Source organism: Ochotona princeps, chromosome 14 (assembly GCF_030435755.1).
Source record: "Ochotona princeps isolate mOchPri1 chromosome 14, mOchPri1.hap1, whole genome shotgun sequence".
Lineage (NCBI taxonomy): Eukaryota > Metazoa > Chordata > Mammalia > Lagomorpha > Ochotonidae > Ochotona > Ochotona princeps.
In genome coordinates this window covers 2,722,235-2,746,672 of record NC_080845.1, presented here as the reverse complement: position 1 = coordinate 2,746,672, position 24,438 = coordinate 2,722,235, and the positions used below count along the sequence as shown (strand labels likewise).

General features: G+C 53.2%; 1 protein-coding gene across 7 annotated transcripts in view; it reads left to right on the top strand.

The window, feature by feature from the left end:
• Positions 1-24,438, top strand: part of PRRC2B (proline rich coiled-coil 2B) — a 76,860-nt gene that overhangs the window by 17,624 nt on the left and 34,798 nt on the right. For 6 of the 7 annotated variants that reach the window (XM_058672892.1, XM_058672890.1, XM_058672891.1 and 3 more), the window contains exons 2-9: positions 7,680-7,849; positions 8,329-8,506; positions 12,328-12,430; positions 14,423-14,495; positions 18,515-18,658; positions 20,632-20,873; positions 21,297-21,418; positions 21,758-21,900. In XM_058672892.1, coding sequence (XP_058528875.1) covers positions 7,735-7,849; positions 8,329-8,506; positions 12,328-12,430; positions 14,423-14,495; positions 18,515-18,658; positions 20,632-20,873; positions 21,297-21,418; positions 21,758-21,900 — 1,120 coding nt within the window. In that variant the 5' untranslated portion in view covers positions 7,680-7,734. The remainder of the gene's footprint in view (positions 1-7,679; positions 7,850-8,328; positions 8,507-12,327; positions 12,431-14,422; positions 14,496-18,514; positions 18,659-20,631; positions 20,874-21,296; positions 21,419-21,757; positions 21,901-24,438) is intronic. The other variant, XM_058672887.1, reaches the window with a different exon arrangement.

Below are 24,438 nucleotides of genomic sequence, written 5' to 3'. Positions count from 1 at the left end.
ACTCTTGTTACCCGGAAATGGCTTTTGATGAGATAGAGTGCAGGGAGACGTTCTCTCTGCACAGATAGGAACCTGTCTGGAGAGGTGGGGCTTGGCTGTTAGGTGTCACTTTGGGCACATCTTGCCCTTTCTTGTTTCAGCAAAGCCTGGGCCTTCCAGTGCTGTCTTGGGTTGCTCCTGCCTCAGAGCTACCTTCTGGGGGAGTGTAGACCCTTGTCTTGACTGCCTCTTGGCAGTTTTGTCTTGTAGGCAGTGATGTCTCAGTAGCCTGGGCCCTCTGTCAGTGCCTTAGGCATCCCTGTAGGCAAGCAGGGGGGTGCCTTGGGGGCAGTGGGAGTGGCGCAGGCTGGACTCCTGTGAGGTGGGGTAACCTAGGTCTGTAATAAATACGGCAGGTCCTAATCACACTTTGGGAATAAAAGCAATTCTGTGGCTCACAAACCGAAGAGATGGCAGGTGGCCGTAAACTGGACCTGGTACCCGCTCGCCTGCGAGGACGTGGGGTCCGTCCCAGCCACTTTTTGTCTCGTGAATGCAGAGAGGTCCTGCTGCCTGTGCCACACACCTTACCTTGGCCTTTGCTTTCTTCCCACGATGAGGTCAGGCTGCCAGGAGTGGGGGCTGATTGTAGAAGCTCAGTAGATGTTTGGACGTTGTGAGAGCCCTCCTGTTAGTGCTCCCGCTCTGATGCTGGTGAAAAACACCTGGCAGGCAGGGACCCTGGATGCGGAGGCCATGGCTGGTGAAGTTAGACTTGTGAAAGAACCTTCCATGGTAAGTGTCCATAGACTTCCATGGTCACAACCGCAGACTTGGAGGGCGCCCTCCACTCCCCCCGCACCTGCATGTCCCTCCTCAGGCTTCTCTGCAATGAGCTGCAGCTGCCTGTGGGGAGTGAAGTGAGCAGGTGTTAGGCCCTGCCCCGCGGGTGTTGTTTCCATAACATAAGAACACAGGATGCCTGCCAGCATCCCAGGTTGATTTCAGGGTATAACTCCAGATGTGCTGCGCATGCTCGTTTGCATTATTTATGTGCTGGATTTTGAGAACCAGCTGATGCTTGAGAGTTCTAGTCCAACACTTCCTTCAGTCACTGGGGGACACAGGTCAGTGATGTGTCCGACAGGTGTGAGAAGGGAGCCGCTTGAGCGTGTGCGCAGGGGCAGTGCAGGGGGCTGTGCAGTGCAAGGGGCAGTGCAGGGGGCAGTGCAGGGGGCAGTGCAGGGGCAGTGCAGGCGCGTCCAGGGACTGTGCAGGGGCTGTGCAAGGGGCAGTGCAGGCGCGTCCAGGGGCTGTGCAGGGGCAGTGCAGGGGCTGTGCAAGGGGCAGTGCAGGCGCGTCCAGGGACTGTGCAGGGGCTGTGCAAGGGGCAGTGCAGGCGCGTCCAGGGGCAGTGCAGGGGCTGTGCAAGGGGCAGTGCAGGGGCAGTGCAGGGGCTGTGCAAGGGGCAGTGCAGGCACGTCCAGGGGCAGTGCAGGGGGCTGTGCAGGGGGCTGTGCAGGGGCAGTGCAGGGGGCAGTGCAGGGGGCTGTGCAGGGGCAGTGCAGGGGGCTGTGCAGGGGCTGTGCAGGGGGCAGTGCAGGGGCTGTGCAGGGGGCAGTGCAGGGGCAGTGCAGGGGCAGTGCAGGGGGCAGTGCAGGGGCTGTGCAGGGGGCAGTGCAGGGGCTGTGCAGGGGGCAGTGCAGGGGCTGTGCAGGGGCAGTGCAGGGGCTGTGCAGGGGCTGTGCAGGGCCTGTGCAGGGGCAGTGCAGGGGCTGTGCAGGGGGCTGTGCAGGGGGCAGTGCAGGGGCTGTGCAGGGGGCAGTGCAGGGGGCAGTGCAGGGGCAGTGCAGGGGCTGTGCAGGCACGTCTAGGGGCTGTGCAGGGGCGCCTTGTTGCGGCAGCACCCAGGCTGTGCTCACAGAACTGGGAGTGTTTTACCAGGAACAGAGCAGGTGTGCACTTTGTGTTTGTGGAACAGTTGACTGTACTGGAGGATGCAGCTCAAGTAGGAGTTGTAGACCTGCCAATAGTTCTCTGCAGTTGTCACGTCCCAGTGGGTGGCTCTTGTTTGTGCAGTCTTGCCTGTTTCCTCTGGGATGCTGGGTGGGAATGGCTGGTTCTCAGAGAAGCATCGGATGCACCCATGGGCACACAGAGACTGGCACCTCTGTCCACAGCTGCAGTCAGGGCACTCACGGATTTCTGTGTCAGTGAGCCAACAGACTTTTTTTTTTTTTAAAGATTTATCCATTTTATTACAGCCAGATATACACAGAGGAGGAGAGACAGAGAGGAAGATCTTCCGTCCGATGATTCACTCCCCAAGTGAGCCACAACGGGCCGGTGCGCGCCGATCCGAAGCCAGGAACCTGGAACCTCTTCTGGGTCTCCCACACGGGTGCAGGGTCCCAATGCATTGGGCCGTCCTCGACTGCTTTCCCAGGCCACAAGCAGGGAGCTGGATGGGAAGTGGAGCTGCCGGGATTAGAACCGGTGCCCATATGGGATCCTGGGGCTTTCAAGGCAAGGACTTAAGCTGCTAGGCCATACCGCTGGGCCCGAGCCAACAGACTTTAAGAAGACCTTCTAGCAGTAGTTACAGAAATGGAAGTGTTTTCTGGTTAGATCTTGCAGTTTCATTATATTTAAGATTCCACATTGAGGGCCTGGCACGATGGCCTGAGTGGCTAAAGTCCTAGCCTTGAACGTGCCGGAACCCCATATGGGCACAGCTTCTATTCCCAGCAGTCCCACTTCCCGTCCAGCTCTCTGCTTGTGGCCTAAAGCCTTGGGACCTGCACCCATACGGGAGACCCAGAAGAGACTCCTGGCTTCAGATTGGCTCAGCTCTGGCCATTGAGGCTGTTTGGGGAGTGAACCAGCAGACGGAAGATTTTCCTTTCTGTATCTCCTCCTGTCTGTATGTCTGCATTTCCAATAAAAATTAAAAACTCTTTAAAAAAAATTCCACATTGGATGTTTTGAAAATTTAGGTATTTATTTGAAAGATAGAGTGACAATGTTTTTTTAAGGTTGTGCTTACTTTTATTGGACAGTCGGATTTACAGAGAGAAGGAGAAACAGAAAGATCTTCCATTTGATTGTTCACTCCCCAAGGGGCCACAACGGCCAAAGCTGAGCTGATCTGAAGCCAGGAGCTTCTTCCAGGTCTCCCATATGGGTGGAGGGTCCCAAGGCTTTGAGCCATCCTTGACTGCTTTCCCAGACCACAAGCAGGGAGCTGAAAGGGAAGTGAAACTGCTGGGATTAGAACCAGCGCCCATATGGGATCCTGGTGGGTTCAAGGTGAGAACTTTAGCTAGTAGGCCATCATGCCCAGCCTCAGAGTGACAGTCTTTAATCTGTTGGTTCAGTCTCCAGGTGTAGGCACCAAGGGCAAAATCTGGCTGAAACAAGGACCTGGGAATTCCACCTATCTCACAAGTAGGTGGCTAGGAATTGGCTGTCAGCTGCTACCTTCCCAGGATCATCAGAAGGGACGCTGATTGGAAGTAGAGACAAAGCTAGCTTTGTTGGCCTACTCCCTGGATGGCTGCATGGCTAGTGATGGGCCAGTCCAGAGCCAGAAACTAGGCGCCTCATCCAGTCTGCGAAATATGAGGCACCAGGGGCCCAGGCCCTCGGGCTGTCTTCTCACTGTTTTTCCTAGAGCATTAGTAGGGAGCTGGATTGGGAGTGCAACAACCATGGCATGAGCCAGCACCCATGGGCATGCTGGCATCACAGGAGGCCACACCATAGTGCCACCCCCCACATTGAATCCTAACCTGCTTGACTTGTTAAATCAGGATGATTCAGGTTGTTCACCCCCTCTCCTTCCTTGGCCTATTATCAGGTTGATTTGTAGCTGTTTGCATCTGAACCAAAAGGTGTAGTGGTGATCCAGCAGGGTGCGTGGCTGGACAGAGGCAGACACCACCCACACCACCAATTTTGCTCAAAAATGTTGCTGGAAGCTCCGCTCATGGGTATGGCTGCTAGCCAGCTTTTTAGGCAGAAGTGAGATTTTGTGGAACATGCTTTTTTTTTAAAAGACTAATTTTCTATTTTCTTGGAAAAAATATTTACAGAGAGAAAGATCCTCCATCTGCTAGCTCACTCCCCAAGCGATGGGCCAGAGCTGAAGCCAGAAGCCCATTCCAGGTCTCCCATGCAGGTGCAGGGTCCCAAGGCTTTGGGCCGTCCTCTGCTGCCCTCCCTGGCCACAAGCAGGGAAGTGGAGCAGCTGGATGCTCATGGAATCCTGGAGCGTGAAGGTGGAGGATTAGCTAGGTGAATCAATGTGCCAGATCCCTCTGCTTCTGATCTAGCACCCTGCTTGTGTGCCTGGGAAGGTAGAAGAGGATGGACTAAGTCCTTGGGGCCCTGCATCCACTAGTTACAACTAGGCTACCACGCCAGGCTTGGAACATGCTTCTTTTTAAAAAGATTCTCATTTTGTTCGAAAGAGTTACAGAGAGGGAGGGACACACACACACACAGACACACACACACACACACACACACAGAGATTTTCCACCGTTGGTTCATTTCCAAATGGCCATAATAGCCAGAGCTGAGCTGATTTCGAAGCTGGGAGCCAGGAGCTTCCTCCAGATCTCCTACTTGGGTGCAAGGGCCCAAGGCTTTGGGCTACCCTCTACTGTTTTTCTAGGCTATAAGCAGGGAGCTGGATCAAAAGTGCAGCAGCTAGGACATGACCTGGTTCCAGTATGGCCTGCCAGTGCTTGGAGGTGGAGGATTAGCTTGCTGTGCCACCATGACAGACCCTGTAACATGTTTCTTAGTTAGCTGTGTTACCACAGTTGGTCCTATGTAGGGCAGGATTCACATCCAGTTTATCCTGAATGTCCTGGCCCACCTTTGTGGTAGGTGCATTTTGTAGTACCCAATGAAAATACATTAAGAATTAATTATGAATTTCCTCTTGTTTATGTAAATTATCATGATTTAGTGACTTAAAACAGCTTGAAGTTATTCTCGTAGCTCTGGCCAGTTGAGGCCACACACCAGGCATAGCTTCTCCACTTTCGGTCCAACTCCCTGTTTATGGCCTGAGAAAGCAGTGGAGGACGGACCCAACTTTGGGCCCTTGCACCCGTGCAGGAGACCCACTGGAGGCTCCTGGCTTCTGACTGGCGCTGCTCCAGCCATTGTGTTCACCACAAGAATGAGCCAGCAGCGGAAGATTGTCTCTGCGTGTCTCCCCGTCTCTAACTCCACACTTCAAATAAAAATTTTTTTAATTTATTTTTTGGTGTGTAAGTATGCACTTGTGTATATAGGTGGGAGCGTTTCCAGCCAGGAGGGATCTTTTCTGTTTCATATTTGTTCAGTGTCAAAATCTAGATTTCATCTAATTTTAATAAAAATTCCAAGCTGATTGACATCTGATCTGGAGCAGGTCTGGGCCAGCCTCTGTCCTCAGAGATGTTGTTAAGGCAGAAATTCACCAGATGCGACCTTGGTGGGGAGGGAGTTTACAGAGGACCCAAGGTAAGCAGGCAGTGAGGTGTCAGGCACAGAGTCAGAATCGGGGCCCTTTGGTAACTTGTCCCCCGCCCCCCCCCCCCCCCCCCCCCCCCCCCCGGTAAACGCTGCTCTTTGCTCCTGGTACTTGAGGCAGACCCTGACCTGTCGGCCATCGCTGTTGGACAGGAGCACTGCGCACTGAGGTGTGGGTGCTGCTTGCTGTGTCTTCTTTGTGTTGAGCACCCCCCCCACTGCAGTGCCTTTAGCAGCCCTGGGTCAGTCACTGAGTGGGAGCAGCCCTCCCTCTGCTCAGTCTGCAACACCTGAGCATCGCTTGACTCTTGGCGGCTGAGGGACGCCGTGAGGAAAGGGCAGAGGAGAGGGGTTCTGCCCTGAGGAGGAGGTGCTGGGTGTCCCCCCACACGCTGTGCTCAGCCCTGTCCACAGGCCCTCTTGAGATCTTGTGCACTCATGGGCATCTGTTCTTGCAGCCCCTGGCAGAGCTGGGGCTCAGGCAGTGTCTGTGCGGTGGGTGATACCCTAGCCTGTCAGAGCTGGCTGCTGGCCTGTGGCATCCGTGTGACTTGTCTTCAGTGCTCTTGGAAGTTGGAACTCATCTTGGTTCCCTACTTCACGGTCTTATTTCAGGAATTGTCTTGGGTCTGTAGTCATCTGAGCAGGCTTTGCGCTGGCACAGGGGGTGTCAGTGGAGAATGGGAAGTGGCAGCTACTGCCAAGTGCCTCTTGGTGGTGGTGGATGTTCCCACAATGTCATCATAAAGTCACTAATGACATGTAATCTCGACGACTGATGCTTGAGCTAAATTCTGGTTGGGGTGGGTGTGGTCGCTCACGCCGCCCTCTGCTTGGCCGGCTGGCTGGTTGGTTATGAGGCTTGGAACCGATTGCACGTTTGGGGGTCAGATGAAGGGCAGTGAGGTTATTGGCCTCAGTTCCCGGCAGGTGAAAGGTGCGTCCAGATCCCTGGGGGCATGCAGAATTGAGGTGGAAGGTGTGTGGCTGAACAAGCCCTGGGCGCGGTGCCAGTGGACCATGGATGCCTGCAAAAAGTCAGCAGGTACTGGGGAGATGAGCTTCTTGCCTACCCGTCTTCTCAAGGCTGTCTGTGGGTGCGGGTGCAAGGGTGGACACCTTTGTTGGTGTCCTGGGTGCTGGCCATGCTTACATGGATGCACCTTGCACAGTTGCTTCTGTTGCTCAAGCAGATTTTTTTCTTATCTTTCAAAGTATTTGTTTTAGAGCTGTGGTGCTACATGGGATGTTTTAACACTGCCCTGCAGCGTCCCCAGTAAGGGAAAGACAAAGCACTCGTGGTGGGACTTGAGACCTCACTGCCCTCGGCTCTCTCTGTGAGCTAAGCATTTCAGTGACAGGGGACTGGCTTCAGCAGGCAGTCAGGCTGTCCTAATGCCACAGGCTCTGTGCATCTTGCTGGCCGGTGCAGCTGGAGGGTGTGCCTTCACCAGGCCACACACTGAGAATCATGGGTGGTTGGACTTGTGGCTCTTTGCCCGCAGACAGCAGTCCCCACACTTCCTGTGCTCATGGGTTGGCTTAGGATCCAACGGGTGTCAGGATTTCTTCGGATGGCTTTATGAAATGGGTCGGTGAGGATTACCTCCAAGAATTTGGTATGGCAGCATGCCAACTCAATAAGTATACAGGACTCTCGGAACCCCCCAGCTGTGTCAGGCTTGTTCCTGGGCAACACATTGAAGTTTTTGTGCAAACTTTAGCTGGTGAATGCCATGTTGGACAGGCTGTTTGTGTGCTACCACCATGGGGTACTGGACTCCTGTATATGCCCTAATCTAGCTTACATTCCAGGGCACTCTGGAGTACAGAGACCTGGTGGTATTGCCAGCTGTGAACACGCAGGACAGAGTCCACCATGTCCAGCCGCTGCTTTCTGCGCAGCTCCTGCTGTGCTTGTCTGCACCTGTCCTGTTTTCTCTTTCGGAGCTCTTTGTTGCCTAGGGCCATCCCCCACTGCTCTCCCAGGCCACAAACCCCACAAACCCAGAGCTGGGTGGGAAAGGATTAGCTAGGTGAGCCATTGCGCCGGGCCCAGTAGGCCTTTGTTAGGGATGTCCAGAGCTTTCCTGGCCATCCGTGATCCCTAAAGGAGTCAGTCTGCCGGGGTGGAGGTTCCGGTGGATTGACACTTTCCCCCTATTTCAAAGGCAGATCAGGAGCGGTGCCAAGAAAAATTTCCTTACTAGATGACATTTCATCGCAATGTCCGATCGTTTGGGGCAACTAACCAAGGGCAAGGATGGGAAAAGCAAGTACTCGACTCTCAGCCTGTTTGATAAGTATAGAGGAAAACCAGTAGACGCGGCCAGATCCTCAGGTAAGTCCCCATCTCCCCCACAGTGTCTGGCTGCCATGGGGGCGTCCTTGTGTCCTGGGATGTTCGTGTCCCCTAATGGGAACACAAATGTTATGGGAGAGAGGGAGCTTCGCTTGCATTAGAATTAACCCTTTTCAGTCTCGTGGTTTTGAACCTCTGGGATTTGGTGGGGGGGTTATATCGATCCTGTCCACCACACCCTACTGACAGCAGAGGTCTCCTGCCTGGACTTGGCCTGAGTGTGGGCCCAGGTTGTCCCATGGTCTTGCTCTGCTGAGACCAAGGCTGGGTCAGCTTGCAGAGAGGTGATTACTGTGTGCCTGATGCCTGGCGTCCTCAGGGAAGAGCTGGGGTGATGCGCAGGCTTCTGTGTCCCACTGGCGTCTGCCCTGGGTGCCCTTGGTCTCGATCACTCGGAGCCGAGCAGCACGCTGCAGGTGGTCTGTATGTTGTCTGTCCTACCCCTCTGCACCCTGCAGTTATTCCTAGACATGGCTTACAGAGTCTTGGGAAAGTTGCCACGGCCCGGCGCATGCCACCACCTGCAAACCTGCCAAGCTTGAAGTCGGAAAACAAAGGAAACGACCCCACCATCGTGATAGTACCCAAGGACGGAACGGGATGGGCAAACAAGCAGGACCAGCAAGACCCAAAGAGGTGAGTGGCGAGGTGGCGGGTGGTGGTCCAGAGGGGGAGCCACAGGGTGGAGGTGGTGCTGCTGGAGTAGCTGTGTGCTCAAGAGCTGGTGTCCATGTGGAGCTCAGTGACTTTGTGGATTTCCCGGTGTCAATTTTCCTGGCTTTGGTAGCTTTGTTTCCGAGCAGCCTTGTCCCCAAAGAGCAGGGTCCCCCAGTGCCTTATTAGGAAAAGCCTTATCCCCCTGGGGAGCTGATGTAATGACTCTGAGCCAGTTCCTGGCGCAACCTTGGTGGACAGAGCCGGTGTTTGGGTCAGTTACTTTTCTACAGGCTGTTTCTGTGCCTGCAGGAGGCCCAGGGTCTGTCACAGAGGCGGCTGGGGTGGGCACATGGCCTGGTTAACCTTCTGAACCGAGCCTTCACACTGTTCCACTGTGAGTCTGTGCTGGTTGTCCAGCCGTGGTGAGGGTGTCCAGGAAGGAGACTTGATACTGGGAGGGCTTCGGTGGGAGCACCTTCCTGCCGGCCTTGCCTGGCAGGGAACAGGAAGAATATCTTGTGCCACGTGCCCTTGTGTCTTAGGGTCTGCCTGCCAGTGCGGGGGCAGGAGTCACATGGCACATTGGACCCAGCACACGGTCCTCCTCTCATTCCAGCTGGCGCAGGACATGGCTCTGGTGATTTCAGTGACTTTATCCCATGTAGTTACTTCACTCAGCAGGCAGAGAGAGCACACTGCCCAGCCACTTGGCTAAAAAGTAGCAGTAACTAAAATAGGCCCTCCCGTGCTATTTAATGGTTTGCTTAGGGATGCATTGATGTGTAGTACAGCGTGACATTTGGAATCAGATGACCCTTAGTGTGATTTCCAGCTAGGCGTTGGATGGCCTGCACATGTGGGAGTGGTAACGCGGGTCAGGTCATCAGCGCCGGCAGGTGTCATCGCCATCATCCATGCCGGTGGTACGCGGCTCTGGATAAGACGGCTGTGATGGGTTTCAGCCCGTACCACTAGAAGTTGTGAGGTGGGGGGCCTTTCTCTAGTCTCACCCATATTGTGCAGACTGTGTTGGACACGCCTCCCTATGAAGAGTTAAATAGGCCTGCTACTGGTGGTCCTCTGCTGGGCCTAAGGAAGATGGTGTCCTGGGGGCTGTTGGCAGGCAGGAGTCAGTCCTTGTGGCTGGGTACACTAGTGCCCCTCCTGGAAGCAGCTGTCTTGGTAGAAGCTGACAGGGAGGAGGGACAGTGGCAGCCTTGGACAAGGGTGTACAGGAGTAGGCTTTGGCTTACAGAGGCCGCTGGCGTTGCATGGAGTCTGTGGTCGCTGCTTTCTTGGCATCTCACTGAGCAGAGTGAGATGGAGTGACGAGGAAGCTGCTGTGTCAGGCAGAAGTCAACATCCCAGGTCCTCTGTCCCTTTAGAGCCCTGACCCTCTAACTGTAACTCTGACCCTAACCCTCTAACCGTAGCCCTGACCCTCTAACTCTGACCCTGACCCTAACCCTCTAACCGTAGCCCTGACCCTCTAACTCTGACCCTGACCCTAACCCTCCAACCCTGACTCTAACCCTCTAATCCTGATTCTAACCCGCTAACCCTAACCCTGACTCTGACTCTACCCCTAATCCTGACCTTGACCCTCTAACCCTGACCCTACCCCTAATCCTGACCTTGATCCTGACCCTCTAACCCTGACCCTAACTGTCTAACCCTGACTCTGACCCTCTAACCCTAACCCTGACCCTAACCATAGCAGCATGGGCTGTTAGCTGGCAGTTTAACAATGTTTTTGCTTTTAAAGATTTACCTACGTATTTTTATTGCAAAGGCAGATTCATTAAGAGAAGGAAAGACAGACAGGAAGATCTTCGTCTGCTGGTTCATTCCCCAGATGAATGCAGCGGTCGGAGCTGAGTTGAACAAAGCCAGAATCCTCCTCTGGTTCTCCCATGTGGGTGAAGGGTCCTAAGGTCCTGGGCCATCTGCCACTACTTTCACAGGCCAGAAACAAATTGCTAGATGGGAAATGGAGCATCTGGGACAGTGCCATATGGGATGCCTACACTTGCAGGTGGAGGATTAACTGTTGAACCACCTTGCTGGCCCCTGGCGAGAGGTTTCAGATTTCAGAGCCTCCCTGAGGACAGCTGCGTGGTGCTGAATGACGGGGATGTGTGTGCAGATACGCACGTACAAAAATGCTCATTGCAGTTTTATCTCTCATAAGAAAAAGTACCAGAATTGGAGGTGGGCCAAATTATAGGCCATCCACTTGTTCTGTGTCATTAAAAGAAAGAGGTATGGGCCCGGTGGCGGGCCTAGTGACTAAAGTCCTCACCTTGAAAGCGCCAGGATCCCATATGGGCACCGGTTCTAATCCCGGCAGCTCCACTTCCCATCCAGCTCCCTGCTTGTGGCCTGGGAAAGCAGTCGAGGATGGCCCAAAACCTTAGGACCCTGCACCCGTGTGGGAGACCTGGAAGAGGTTCCTGGCTCCTGGCTTCAGATTGGCATAGCACCGGCCGTTGCGCTCACTTGGGGAGTGAATCATCAGATGGAAAATCTTCCTCTCTGTCTCTCCTCCTCTCTGTATATCTGCCTTTCCAATAAAAATAAATCTTTTTTTTTTTTTTAAAGATTTATTCATTTTATTACAGCCAGATATACACAGAGGAGGAGAGACAGAGAGGAAGATCTTCCATCCGATGATTCACTCCCCAAGTGAGCCGCAACGGGCCGGTGCGCGCCGATCCGAAGCCGGGACCAGGAACCTCTTCCGGGTCTCCCACACGGGTGCAGGGTCCCAAGGCTTTTGGCCGTCCTCGACTGCCTTCCCAGGCCACAAGCAGGGAGCTGGATGGGAAGTGGAGCAGCTGGGATTAGAACCGGCGCCAATATGGGATCCTGGGGCTTTAAAGGCGAGGACTTTAGCCGCTAGGCCACACCGCTGCCGGGCCCAAAAAATAAATCTTTAAAATTTAAAAAAAAAAAGGTAGATGATAGGAGAAGATGTTCAAATATACTACATTTAAAAGTCCTGGAATTATGTGTATATTGCATCCTGCAAGTGTAGAAAAAGTTGCTTGGAGTTGGTCTCTGAAGGATGAAGTAGTGACAGTTCTATGTTAAGGTGTGTTTATAAACTTTGAGAAGTGAGTCTTTGGCCTGGTGGTTAGGCTGCCCACATCCTTCATCTGAATACCTGGCCCCACTCCCCGCTGCTGACGCTGGCAGATGCTGCTTGGGAGGCAGAAGTGATTCCCAAGGAGTTGTGGGAGACGGAATTGGGTTTTCACCTCTGACACTAGCCAACCCCAGCTGTCGGCAGGTGTCTAGGGAGAGAACCAGCGGATGGGGGCTCTCAGTCTCTCTCTGTCTCATATCTCTCAAAATTTTAACCTTTTTTTTTTTTTTTTTTTTTTTGTTACGGATTTCTATTTCTCAGCCATAAGAAGATAGAATATTTGGGCCCGGCGGCATGGCCTAGTGGCTAAAGAAGATAGAATATTTGCTCGTATCTTAAAGCAGATGTGAACTCCTGGTCTGGAGCCTGGGTGCCTGAGACTTGCTTTTTGTGTCTCACATTGCTGGCAGCAAGCTCTCTATTCTGTAGATCAGAGGCTCACCAAGAGAAGAAGCAGCGCTGGCCTCTTAAGATATCACTGGGAAGGCCAGGCATGGTTTGTTCTCATTGGTCTTTGCCACCATAGACTGGCAAAGTTGGGAAAAGTGTTTCTTGTCTTGGCCAGATGAGGTCTTACTCCCAGGAAGCAGCGGAGCAGCCATGGCCCACCCTGTGCTACCCTCACCCCACTGTGTTTCCTGCCTGTGTCCAGTTCCAGTGCGACAGTCTCTCAGCCGCCGGAGTTGCAGCAGCAGCCGGGTTTGCAGAAATCTGTCTCCAGTTTGCAGAAACCGACTCAGTCCATCAGTCCGGAGGTAGGTGCTGGGGACCCTCTCCTGATGGCGGCACTGTCATCAAGAAATGTGGTTTACTTTAGGGAAGGGGTGTGGGAAATTGCCACTGATGCAGAATTGGTCACTGATGTAGAATGTGTGGGAGAGACCCCAGCTGAGGGTGATAGCGGGGGCTGGGATTGCAGCTGCCTGGCCCTGACGTGATGTCAGCAAGCTCAGTGACACTATGTCCAGTGCTTCCTCCCCACGCTCCGGGGCAGTGTCCCGAGACGGCCGGCAGTGGAAGATACATGGGGCTCCCCTGCGGCAGGCCTTCTCAGAGCCTGCCCCGTGCTGTCGTGTCTGCAGCGCCAAGCCACATTGTCCTTGTTGAGCTCAATGTCTCAAAGGACTCGCATGTGGGAAATACATGGGTTTTGTTGAAAACTTTTTTTTAAGGGCAGAAAATCATGATTTAATTATGATTCGGCTGTCCGTGCAGTGTGAACTCCAGCGCTGCTGGAAGCAGCAGCTCCGCTTTCCGCCATGCTCCTTCTTCAGCAGTGCCCTGCTTCAGCATGGAGCCCGAGCAAGGGTCCACCAGGGCCTCAATCTGGCCTTAGATCAGCTCCAGGATGGATGGAGGTGCTGCTGGAAAGCTGGGTGGGAAGTCGGGGTTTTTTGGATGTGTTGGCCTCGGTTCCTAGTGCTCACCAGCTCTTGACAGCAACATGAACTACCCTGATTTGTTTTTGTGGTGGTCTCTTGGCAGCATCAGATCCTTTCTTTTCTGGCCTTAAGTGGGAAGTGTGTTTTCTGGATCACTCTTCCCCCAGCCGACACTGAGCTGTGCTCGTGTGAGACCCTGGATTCAGTGGCCTAACCCCACAAGCCTGATGGCCAGTATGTAGGTTTGAGTTGGTGGTGTTTTTCCAGTGCATGAACCTGAGAGAGGTCACAGACCTGTGGTTTTTCAGCCCTGGCCCTGGGTGTCAGTGTGATGACAGGCCAGTGTACCTAGGTACAAGGCCCTGTGGAGATGCTGCGTCAGAGCCGGGCTGTGGTGCAGGCCACAGCACCTGGACACTTCATCTAGGGCTCCCCCTTAGGGCAGTGGAGGGGATGGAGACACTTGGGCTTTGCTCCTCAGCATTGGTGCCATCCAGTGCTTGGCATAGACTTGGTCACTCGTGTCTGCGCATGCTTCTCTCCAGGTTGGTGCCTTTGGGTGCAGGTGAGGGAGTCGGCTCTGGCATGCACAAGGTACCAGAGGGTGGGGTATAGTTCTGTGTGTGAGCAAGAGCAGCTCAGGGCTGCTGTGCTTGCTGCAGGGTCCTGGCTGGTCTGTGAGGGGCACCTGCAGCTGAGGTCAGCTCTGCGCTGAGGGAGGGCGTGGCAGGAAAGGGGAACAGCTGATGCAGTAAGTGTTGGAGGTTCCCACGGCACGTGCTCTGCTCTCCGCGTCTCACGTTTCATGGGAAGGAGGCCAGGTCCATGGATTCTGTTGCAGGAAACAAGTGAGCTCAGTGATTGGGGGCTTGAGGCACAGGGGGCTGGGGCCACTCCAGCTGGGTGACCGTAGGTCCCTCCTCTGAGCCTTCCCCGGGCGTCCAGCGGCACGTGATGGAGCCAAGCTTCTACTGCAGGGCTCAGAGAGGCATGTCCGCGTTCGGGGAGGAGTTGTGACTTGTTGAGAAACGGTAACTCCGGGAACTGCTGCAGCTGGCCTTCTAGCGTACGCAGGTGCAGTGGGATTCCTGTCCTGGGTTTGTTCCTTGGTGAGCAGTGGCATAGTGGGGAGGCAGACGTGGGTCCAAGTCCTGGCATTGCTGTGTAAGTAGCTGTGTAGCTTTGTTCTCATCCATCGTTTCCAGGTCCTGGGACTGTGGCATTAGTAGGTGCTGTGTAGATGTGGTTGTGAAAGTAGTGGCCGATGCCTATTCCTGAGACTTGATCATGGGTTTTTCTTAGGCACTCAGCTACTGAGCGGTGGACTATCTGAACTTTCTCTCCTCATTCTTTTTCTTCTTCTAGAACACAAATTCAGTGCCAGGTGGACCAAAGTCATGGGCACAGCTGAATGGAAAGCCAGCAGGACCCGAAGGTGGTGAGTATGTGGGAGTAGAGGTGATGGGGCTGCTGATGGTGCCAGGCCATCAGCCTCTCCAGTCAGTGCATGTTACAGCTGAGGGTGGTGCTCAGGGGACAGGACGCGGTTGGCCCTGCTGATCCTTAGTCCAGCTGTGCGGCTGGGGGACACTGCCCCTGCTCAGTGGTGTTGCCAGCACCCAGCAGCTCCCTCCTTCCTGGGCCCATATACGGGAAGGGCATGTGTGCTGTGGCTTTCAGCTACATTCTTGAGATCAACCTCACGGGTAGGCCTGCCTGCTTGGGGTCCAAGACCCAGCAGCATTCCGAGCATCGTGAGGCCTCTGCCCCACAGGGACTTGCTTGGAAGACACGGGGTGCTGTGTGGAGCAGTGCCGCAGCGGAAGGAAGCACAAAGTGCTGTGCCTTTTGTGTTGTGAGGCGCCTGCAGGTGCCTGGCAGCCTCTTAGGGGCTTGAACACAGCAGCTGCTCCTTTGGCTTTGTGTCTACTTATTTCTAAGGGGTGAGAATTTTCTTTAAGTGAACAGACGATGAATTTTTTGTTTAGAATCCCCAGGGTGAACGCACACCAATGTACATTGGCATAATCCTGTGGAAGGCGATTTTGTGGTGCCTGCCAAGATGACCTGTGCTTGCCTCTGTGTGAGATAACTTACTAGAGCAGTGTAACTGAAGGCTTGTGGTTTTTGCACAAAATGCCATTTGGGCATAAAGAAAAAAGCCATCTGCTCAGACAGCATGATCTCTAGTATGTGCTCTGAAGTGAGCACTCAGGAAGATGTGCACAGTGTGTTACCCTCTGTGGAGGAGGAACCGGCTCGGCAGTGCTGTAGCTGTGGAAGGAAACCCTAAGGGAGAAGGGGAGAACTGGAAGGGCAGGTGGCCACAGGGCTGACTGTGAGGATCTATGCCTTAAAAAAAAAAAAAAGATTTATTTAATTTGAAAACGTGACATAGAGAGCTGTCTTCTGGTTCACCACCCCGGTACCTGCAGTAGCTGCTGCTGCTGAGCCCGGCCGATGCCAGAGTCAGGAAATCTGTCTAGGTCTCCCATGTGAGTGGCAGAGTCCCAGAAACTTGGCCCATCTTCCCACTGTTTCCCTGAGCACGGTAGCAGGGAGCTGAGCTGGAAGTGGAACAGCCAGAACACGAATCAGTGCTCGGTTCTTTTTGTGGCATTAGAAGCGTGACTTCATACACTGTAGCAGTTTACAAGCCCTGGCTTTTTCTTTCTGAACCGTGTAACTGTATTACCTGTTAAAAGTAAACTTTCAGGAATGGCATTGTGGGATAGCCAGTCAAACTGCCGCCTGTGATGTCAGTATGCCTTATGGGCATTGGTTTAAGTCCTGGCTGTGGCACTTCTGATCCAGCTGCCTGCTGATGGCCTGGGAAAGCAGCAGAGGGTGGCCCAGGTGCTTGGGTGCCAGAGCCCAGCTCCAGCTGAGTTCGGAACTCGAGAAGGGTGCGTGGATGAGGCATAAAGAGGAACGAAACGGACCACTGCGATTTCATCATCATAATGGACAGTGCGGGAAAGCTGTCCGCTTTATTTATACAGATGCAGTCAAACTCTGGCTCAGACTTTTTACGTCATGAAGTGGGTGTTTCTAAGGATAATTCTGCCGTTTTCATCCTGACCCTGTGGTCAGGAAGTTCTCTGTTTTGTTTTGTTTTTTTAAAGATTTATTTATTTTTTTATTACACAGTCAGATATACAGAGAGGAGGAGAGAGAGAGGAAGATCCATCCGATGATTCACTCCCCAAGTGAATGCAACAGACAGTGCTGCGCCGATCTGAAGCCAGGAGCCAGGAACTTCTTCCAGGTCTCCCACGCGGGTGCAGGGTCCCAAGGCTTTGGGCCATCCTTGACTGCTTTCCCAGACCACAAGCAGAGAGCTGGACGGGAAGTGGAGCTGCTGGGATTAGAACTGGCACCCATATGGGATCCTGGCGGGTTCAAGGCAAGGACTTTAGCTGCTAGGCCACACCGCTGGGCCCAGGAAGTTCTCAATAGGTGGTGCATATCAATCAGTAACACATTCCTACTACAATCCTCATTCTACAACTTAATCTTGAATCAGTTAAGGGAGGAAGTGCATCACAGAAGGAAGGACCTAAAGATCAAAGAGGGAAAGAATAGATTCCCACTACACCTGGGGACTTAGCACCCTTGGTTAGTGTATGGTCAATGGGGGCAGCCAAGGCAGCAATCATAAAAGGCCCTTTTGCTAAAAGGGTATCAGCAACATCAACTTCCAGGCTCACATTGGTAGTAAACATTAACTCCGCAGAGGCAGACAATGCCTAACTAGATTACAGAATTCTCAGCGGGATTGTCCAGTGTCCATGCAAAGGGAGGTGGAGCTGCATTCAGGTGGTTGTAGAGACATCTGCCGGGCCCTGCCATGCAGCGGCAAATTCCTTTTGGCTCTGCCTGCAGTGGAACAGTACTCTTCACACCTTCCTGTCTCCCCGACCCCCCACACGGACCCCAGCACTTGGGGTCCTGCTTCCACATAGAAGAAGCTCTACGGTTCCTGATTTGGTCTGACCCCACTCTAGCCATTGTGGCCATTTGGGGAGTAAACTGGTAGATGGAAGATCTCTTTCTTCTCACCCTGTCTGTGTAGCTGTGCTTAGGAGATAAACTTTTAGAAAAAGTAACTTTGGTTTAGAAAGCAGCTGTCAAATTCCTTGGTGAGTGTTTGAGGCAGGCAACACCTAGGATCCCCAAGAACATATCTGGTGGGCCTAGGTGCTTCCAAAGTAAGGACTTGGCTTCCGGTTTCCTATCTTGGGGTGGGTGATGTCATAGGGTATGGAGATCTGGGGACATTGCCCACAAGTATTTATATGATTCCGAGTTCAGAAGAACTTTTCCTGAAGTGACTGACATAAGTCGATTGCCTGCAACACACCCGGGAGGCCCTGAGGGGCTGGCTCTGGCAGGGCAGTGGGCAGAGGGCTTTGGTGCCCACTCACAGGCTCTAGAGATGCACTCCGTGACCTGCTCTGGCTGCCTTGGTTTCTCTTGGTGAAAGGCAAGTACGCGTTAGAAAGCTTTAAAAGGGATGCTGCTGCTCTGGCCAGAAGCTTTGGGTTCTGGTCTTTCCCTGCAGGGGCGATTTCATTGGTGCTTACAGTGATATCTTCATGACTATTAAGGCTGAACAAGGGACAGAATACACGGAGAGGTTTTTTTGTTTCAGATAAATGACCAGGTTGTTAACGTGACTTCACTAACGACTGTGGAGTCCCTTTGTGATGTGTGGAGGTCTTGCTTGGGGTTCACTGTTGGTGAGCAATGTGTCTGGTCTTCACCCTGAGCGTGTTTGACCCTGTGGAATGAGACCACAGTGAATTGTGGCAGTCCCCACTCTGGCTTCCTGGCTCAGCCAGCCTCAGTCCCCAGGTCTGTGAGTCAGTGGTGCTGCGAGTAATGCCTGGGGCCAGCTGGGGTTAGACTGTGCTGGAACCAAGCGTGCTGCACCAGTCCAACAGGAAGTGATGTCACTGTTCCTGGGTTTTTTGATAGGAGGAGGTGATTCTGTTCAGCTTACGTTGCAGCACCTGGACCTCAGGGCAGCCTCTGCCTGAGTGCTGGACATGCCAGGAGTCAGACTAGAAAAAGGCTGTGTCCTCTGCAGCACTTTGTAGCGTTGAGGAGCGAGCGAAGGAACAAGCCCTTCCCCAGGTCAGGGGAGTAAGCATTTGGCCTTCAAGGTTGCAGAACTATGGAGAGTGATAAATTGGAACGGACAGAGGGTGTGTTCCTGCTTGCCATTCTAGGGGGAGGGGGAGGGGGAGGGGTTTCTATTGACGTCCCCGTTGCTCATCTGATTGATGGAGGAGCAGCTGTAATGTCCCACCTTGGCCTTTTGCAGCCCACTGCCTGCTGGCCCCTGGGGGTCACTTAAGCCACTTGAGGCGTTCTGCTTCCACTGTGCGGAGCTGGGCAAGCCAGCTATGATGTACTGACCTCACCTGCTGCCATTTCTGCTTCTCTTGGCAGGTTTAAGGGGCTCAAGCCGACTACTATCCTTCTCTCCCGAGGAATTTCCGACGCTGAAAGCAGCTGGAGGGCAGGACAAGGCTGGCAAAGAAAAGGGCGTCTTAGATCTGTCGTATGGGCCCGGACCAAGCCTCCGCCCTCAGAGTAAGTAGACTGTGGCCCCTTGCCTGGCTCTTGTTGGGCCCACAGATACCCTTCCTTGCCAGTGGGAGATCTGGCTATTGGACCTTTGCCGGCTCTGCACCTGCTGGCCCTGCCCCAGGGGCTGGTTGGAGCAGGCCTGTCCCCTCCCCATCTGTCTTCCAGTTGCTACTTTTGCTCTGCTAGCTGGTTGTGAGAGGAAGGACAGAATATGGTGGCTGGTTCAGGAGCTGCCTTAGCTTGTCCTGTGGGATCACATGCGGAGTTTGTTTAAAAAAAGACTGGTTTCTGCCCATCCTCACATGCAACAATATTAGGATCTATCTATCTATCTTGGTTTTTTTGTTTGTTTTTATTGGGAAGTCAGATATGCAGAGAGGAGGAGAGATAGAGAGGAATATCATTGATTCACTCCCCAAGTGGTCGCAACTGCTGGAGCCGCATCAGTCCAAAGCCAGGAGCCAGGAGCCAGGAGCCTCCTCCTGGTCTCCCACTGGGTGCAGTGTCCCAAGGCTTTGGGCCGAGCAGGGCTGCTGGGTTACGAACTGGCACCCATATGGGATCCCGGTGCGTGCAAGGTGAGGACTTTAGCTGCTAGGCTATTGCACTGGGCCCCGGGTTCTATATTTTTAGCGTTCGCCTGAGGATAATTCTGTCACCAGCTGAGCATTGGCCTCTGCTACCCTTGCCATGGAGCTGGCAGGATTGTGCAGAATTGCTTAACTGCAGGTGTGTTGTCCGAGGAGCCGTGCTGGTTAGACGTGAAGGTGCTGTCGAGAGCTGCTCCCCTGCTCTGCCCAGGGACCCTGACGTGGCTGCTGTTCTCGGGGCTCTTGGACAGCTCCTGAGCTGTGCAGTGCTTTGCTTTGCTCGTCTTGATGAATCCCTGGGACGCCAAGTCAGAACTGATGATCCCGTCAAGCTGAATGTGCAGAACACAAGGCCTTTGCTAGGCCTGCGAGGGGCTGTGTGCTTCGAACATACAGGCATGTTTTCTTTAGGACAATAATTGTATCTTTCTGGAATCAACTAAGATGACTCACCCTGTAGGACTATAAGAATTTAAGCTAGAAAAAGCTTCCAGAAGTTCCGTCTCCTCATGTGAGGAGTTGAGAAGGCAGCCGGCCGGAGAGGTGAGCGCAGGCCTCTACTGCGGCGGCTCAGGAGCGAGGGCAGAGCGGCCGCCACCCGCGGGGCTCCAGGACCCCTCTCCTGGGAAGGTGGGCCTCGCTTGGGCTGGCCTGGGCAGTAGCCTCGCCTCGCCTGTAGTTCTGCTTTACCTGTTTGCCATCCTCTATGGCCATCTGAAAATCATTCTGTAAAGACAGCTCTTTTATCCGTGTACTGCTGGGATTACACTGCTCTGTGACGCCACTGTGCCTGAGTGATGGACTGTCATAGGTGTGTCTGTATAGGGTCAGACATGGAGGTTTTAGGGTTGGGCACTGTCGGTTTCAGGAATCCACTGGGAGTGTCCAATCCGAGTGTGGCAGTGGCAGGATTGTCTTGCAGAGATAATTAAGTTGTCCTTGGTTTAGCCCTACCCCCATGGAATAAGACCACCTGTTCCTTGGTTTGGAGCTTGGAGCTCCCTCTTGTTTAAATAAGAAATTGAGGCCAGTGTTTGCAAGACTGCTTTCCCCAGTTCTGTCCCCCCGTGGCTGGGTGGGCTGAGGTTTTTCTGGGCAGAGCGCCATGCCTTACTCCTGCCTTCTTTCCCGGTGCGTCTTGTTTGGTGTTACTCTTACAATCAGATTTCTCAGCAAGGCCGGTCTCGTTGACAGTTTGTCCCCAGTTTTCCCTAACAGACATAACATTTCTTTATTCCCCCACTCCCCCCGCTTTTTTGTTTGTTTTGTTTAGTTTTGGTGGTGGTGGTGGTGAATGAGGGGGTCCCCTGACTTCAGAACCTCATACGACCCCTCCCTCCCCTCCTCTCCTCTTGCCTCTCCCCTGTTGCCCCTTTCCATTTCCAGATGTGACAAGCTGGAGGGAGGGCGGTGGGCGAAACATAATTTCTGCCACGTCTCTGGGCGCCTCCCCAACTGAGCTGGGCAGCAGGAACTCGAGTGCGGGAGACGGAGCCCCCTCCTCAACAGGTGCCAGCGATTCTAAGGACCCCTCTCTCCGCCCGGCTCAGCCAGTCCGCAAAGGGGCCTCACAGTTCATGGGAAGTGTATACCACCCACCTACCTACCATGACATGCTTCCTGCCTTTGTAAGTCTTGAGAGTGTGTGTTTTTTTCCTGAGGGCTTGGATTGTTCCTGGCCCGCAGAACCTAATGCGACTGGTTGAATGTCCACCGGGGCTCTCCCTCCGCAGCTCACGCTTGGCCCTCCCGACCCTCCTTGGAGGCTCTCCAGTAGTTTTGCATTTTCTTGTCCCCTTTTTCATCTGAAGGGTCTTTGGCTTCTTGCCCTGGTGGTGTGGATCTTGAGGAAGAGGAGAGGCAGTATTCCCTGACATGTGATGGAAGGAAGGAACTTGGGGGCACAGTGGTAGGGTTCCACCAGGAAACCCCAAGACTCTCCTGCTTCTTTTTCCCATTACCTGCCTTCTGAAAGAAACAGTTCTGATGTAGATAGAAGTTGGAATCTGGGCCATTAGCAGAAAATCCTGTTCATTGGTGTTACGTTTCAGATGTGTTCGCCACAGTCATCCGAGAACCAGGGCACAGTGGAACGCAGCTCTCTCCCCCTTCCTCAGCTCCGCCTGGAACCCCGTGTTCCTTTTAGACAGTTCCAGATGAATGAACAGGATGGGTAAGGTTACCACATCACAGTGCCGGGGGTTGGTGCATGAGAAGGTGTCATCTTCTGGGCTCCCGGGGAACAAAAAGCTATCCAGACACTAGGGTGTGTGGGGTGGATAAGAGATCAATTATGTTTCCATATTCTTGCCACAGTTGCACTTTTGGCGTATGCCTGGTGCTGGCCTGTGTGTGAGCAGTGAACGCAGGGTTACAGGTGACGGACACTTGTCTGTGGGAGGAGATGCTGGCACTAAGAATCGGCTGTGAATGACTGTAGCAGTGAACAGACTTCTGAAAGGTCTTCAGTTTTGCTTCTCTCTGTGTCCCTGACGTGAGTTTATCATTTCAGAAAAGAAAACCGACTGGGGATGGCTCGCCCAGTCCGTCCGCTGAGGCAGCTGGTGGAACGGGCGCCTCGGCCCACCATCATCAACGCCGAGAACCTCAAGGGCCTCGATGACTTGGACACCGATGCGGATGATGGCTGGGCAGGTGGGCTGTGGCAGAGGGCGGCACTGCAGTCTGATGGGTGGGCTGGGAACCCTGGGGCACAAGTTCATGTTTTCCCAGGGCACAGTGGGAGTTAGGGCAGCAGTCAGCAGCTGGGCACTGGGAAGTAGCTGTACCCTCCTTTGGCCTTTGGTCTTGATCTTGGAAATGTGCGGACGTTGGCATTCTTAATTCATCTTCTTTCGCTTTTGGTGCCCCAATTAACTGTTCCTTTGTGTATAAATTGTTTTACTTTACAGATAAATTACAACTCTGTTGAAAAAGCACACTTTTTTAAAAAATCTGTTTTCTTGGGGCAGTGGTACAGTGTAGTGAGTCATCCATCTGCCACCTGTGATGCTGACATCCCGTGTGGACAGATGTCAGTGTTGCCAAGAGCAGGCAGCTTAAGCCACTGTGCTACAACGACAGCGTACTACCCACCTTAAATGTACAACAACAACCACGTCAACACCACATTTCCCTTGCCACACCAGAAAGTTCTCTTGAGTCTCCCTCCGTTTGATCTTCCTTTACCTCCTCAGGATCTGCTTCTTCTGATGAATTTTCCCATAGTCCGAAGAGTCCAGGGTTCATGACCCTGTTCGGGTGCCAGTTCTTGGGGTGTAAGCCAGCCACGAGGCCCCAAGGTCACTGAAGGTTAGGCAACGGTATTCTTTGGTCATGAGAACCACCAGAGAGAAGCTGGTGAGGAGTGTCCCTCTAATCTGCACAGGTTACAAATTATGAAGACTGAGGAAAGGGAGGGCAGGAGGGCGTCTTCCAGCAGGCCCCACCCACCAGACGTTGTGATTGGCTGCAACACACGTCTGTATCCCTTGACCTTCATGTCATGTTCTTTATGTATTCCCCTTTGACCTTCCAACCATTTGAGAGGTCACCTGTAGGCCTGAAAGTGGTGCCTCAAGCAATGGCCAGGTGAGCGCTGAGCCACACCCAGCAGGTGTGGGCTTGGGAGTGATTTCCCACATTGAGCTTCAAGGGGGTGAACATCTGAGATTTTAATTTTTGTGTTTGGAAGGCAGAGAGAAAGAGAAAGAGTGAGTCATCCTGAGGCCTGTCCTCTGGGTCCTCCCGCATGAGTGGCAGTGCCTTGAGTACTCTAGGCCGCTTTCCTGGGGTGCGCACTAGCAGGGAGTCGGATTGGAAGTGGGTACTGGGCATGCTGGGCCACCTCACTTGCAGGCACCATTTCCTCCTGGGTGACGGGTTGGCACTGAGCAGGGTTGTGTTGGCTAACTGTGTGGTGGTGCTTGCTGTCGTGTTGCTGTACCACAGCTTACCCATTTATGTAACTCGGATCCATGATGAATGACAAGTTGACATTGCTTGGGTGACTGTCTCCGAGAGGAACTCTGGGGTCAGAGTGCAGAGGGCCTGCTCTGGGCCGCCCAGGGCCTGCTAGCTGGAAGCCCTTGGCGGCAGCAGTGTGTGTGACCTGCTTGCTCTGCTCCCACACACTGTTTCTGCTTCTCCTCCCTTGTGACTCTCATGGCGGTGTGACCGGCTGTGCTTCAGCCTGTCCCTGGTCCTCACTGGCAGACAGCGCCTTTCCACCTACATTCCGCCACTATTTAGTCCTTGTACTTTCTAAATTAACATTTCACAAAGACGCTTTCCAACTTTTTTTCAAGGTGGCCAATCATCACCTCTTTTTTTTTAAAAAAAAAAGATTTATCTATTGGAAAGTCAGATTTAAAAAGAGAAGGAAAGAGGGCCCGGTGGCGTGGCCTAGCAGCTAAAATCCTCACCTAGAACGCGCCGGGTTCCCAAATGGGCGCCGGTTCTAATCCCGGCAGCTCCACTTCCCATCCAGCTCCCTGCTTGTGGCCTGGGAAAGCAGTCGAGGACGGCCCAATGCATTGGGACCCTACACCTGCGTGGGAGACCTGGAAGAAGTTCCTGGTTCCTGGCTTCGGATCGGCGCAGCACCGTCTGTTGCGGCTCACTTGGGGAGTGAATCATCGGAAGGAAGATCTTCCTCTCTGTCTCTCCTCCTCTCTGTATATCTGACTTTGTAATAAAAAAATTTAAAAAAAAAAAGTGAAGGAGAGAGGGAGAGAGAGAAAGATCCTCCATCAGCTGGCTCACTCCCAAGTGGCCATAACAGCTGGAGCTCCGCTGATCTGAAGACAGGAGCCAGTAACTTCTTCCAGATGTCCCATGTGGGTGCCAGGGCCCAAGGCTTTGGGCTGTCCTTGACTGCTTTTCCAGGCTGCAGTAGGGAGGTAGATGGGAAGTAGACTAGCCAGGAAATGAACTGGCACCCATCTGGGATCCTGGCACATGCAAAGCGGGAACTTTAGCCACTAGGCTACCATACTTGCCTTTTTAACACTGTGTTTTGATAAAGTTTTGACCAGATATAGTTTAGGCTTTTATATATATATATATATGTGTATATATATACATATATATATATATACACACACACACATATTTTTTTTAAAGATTTATTCATTTTATTACAGCCAGATATACACAGAGGAGGAGAGACAGAGAGGAAGATCTTCCTTCCGA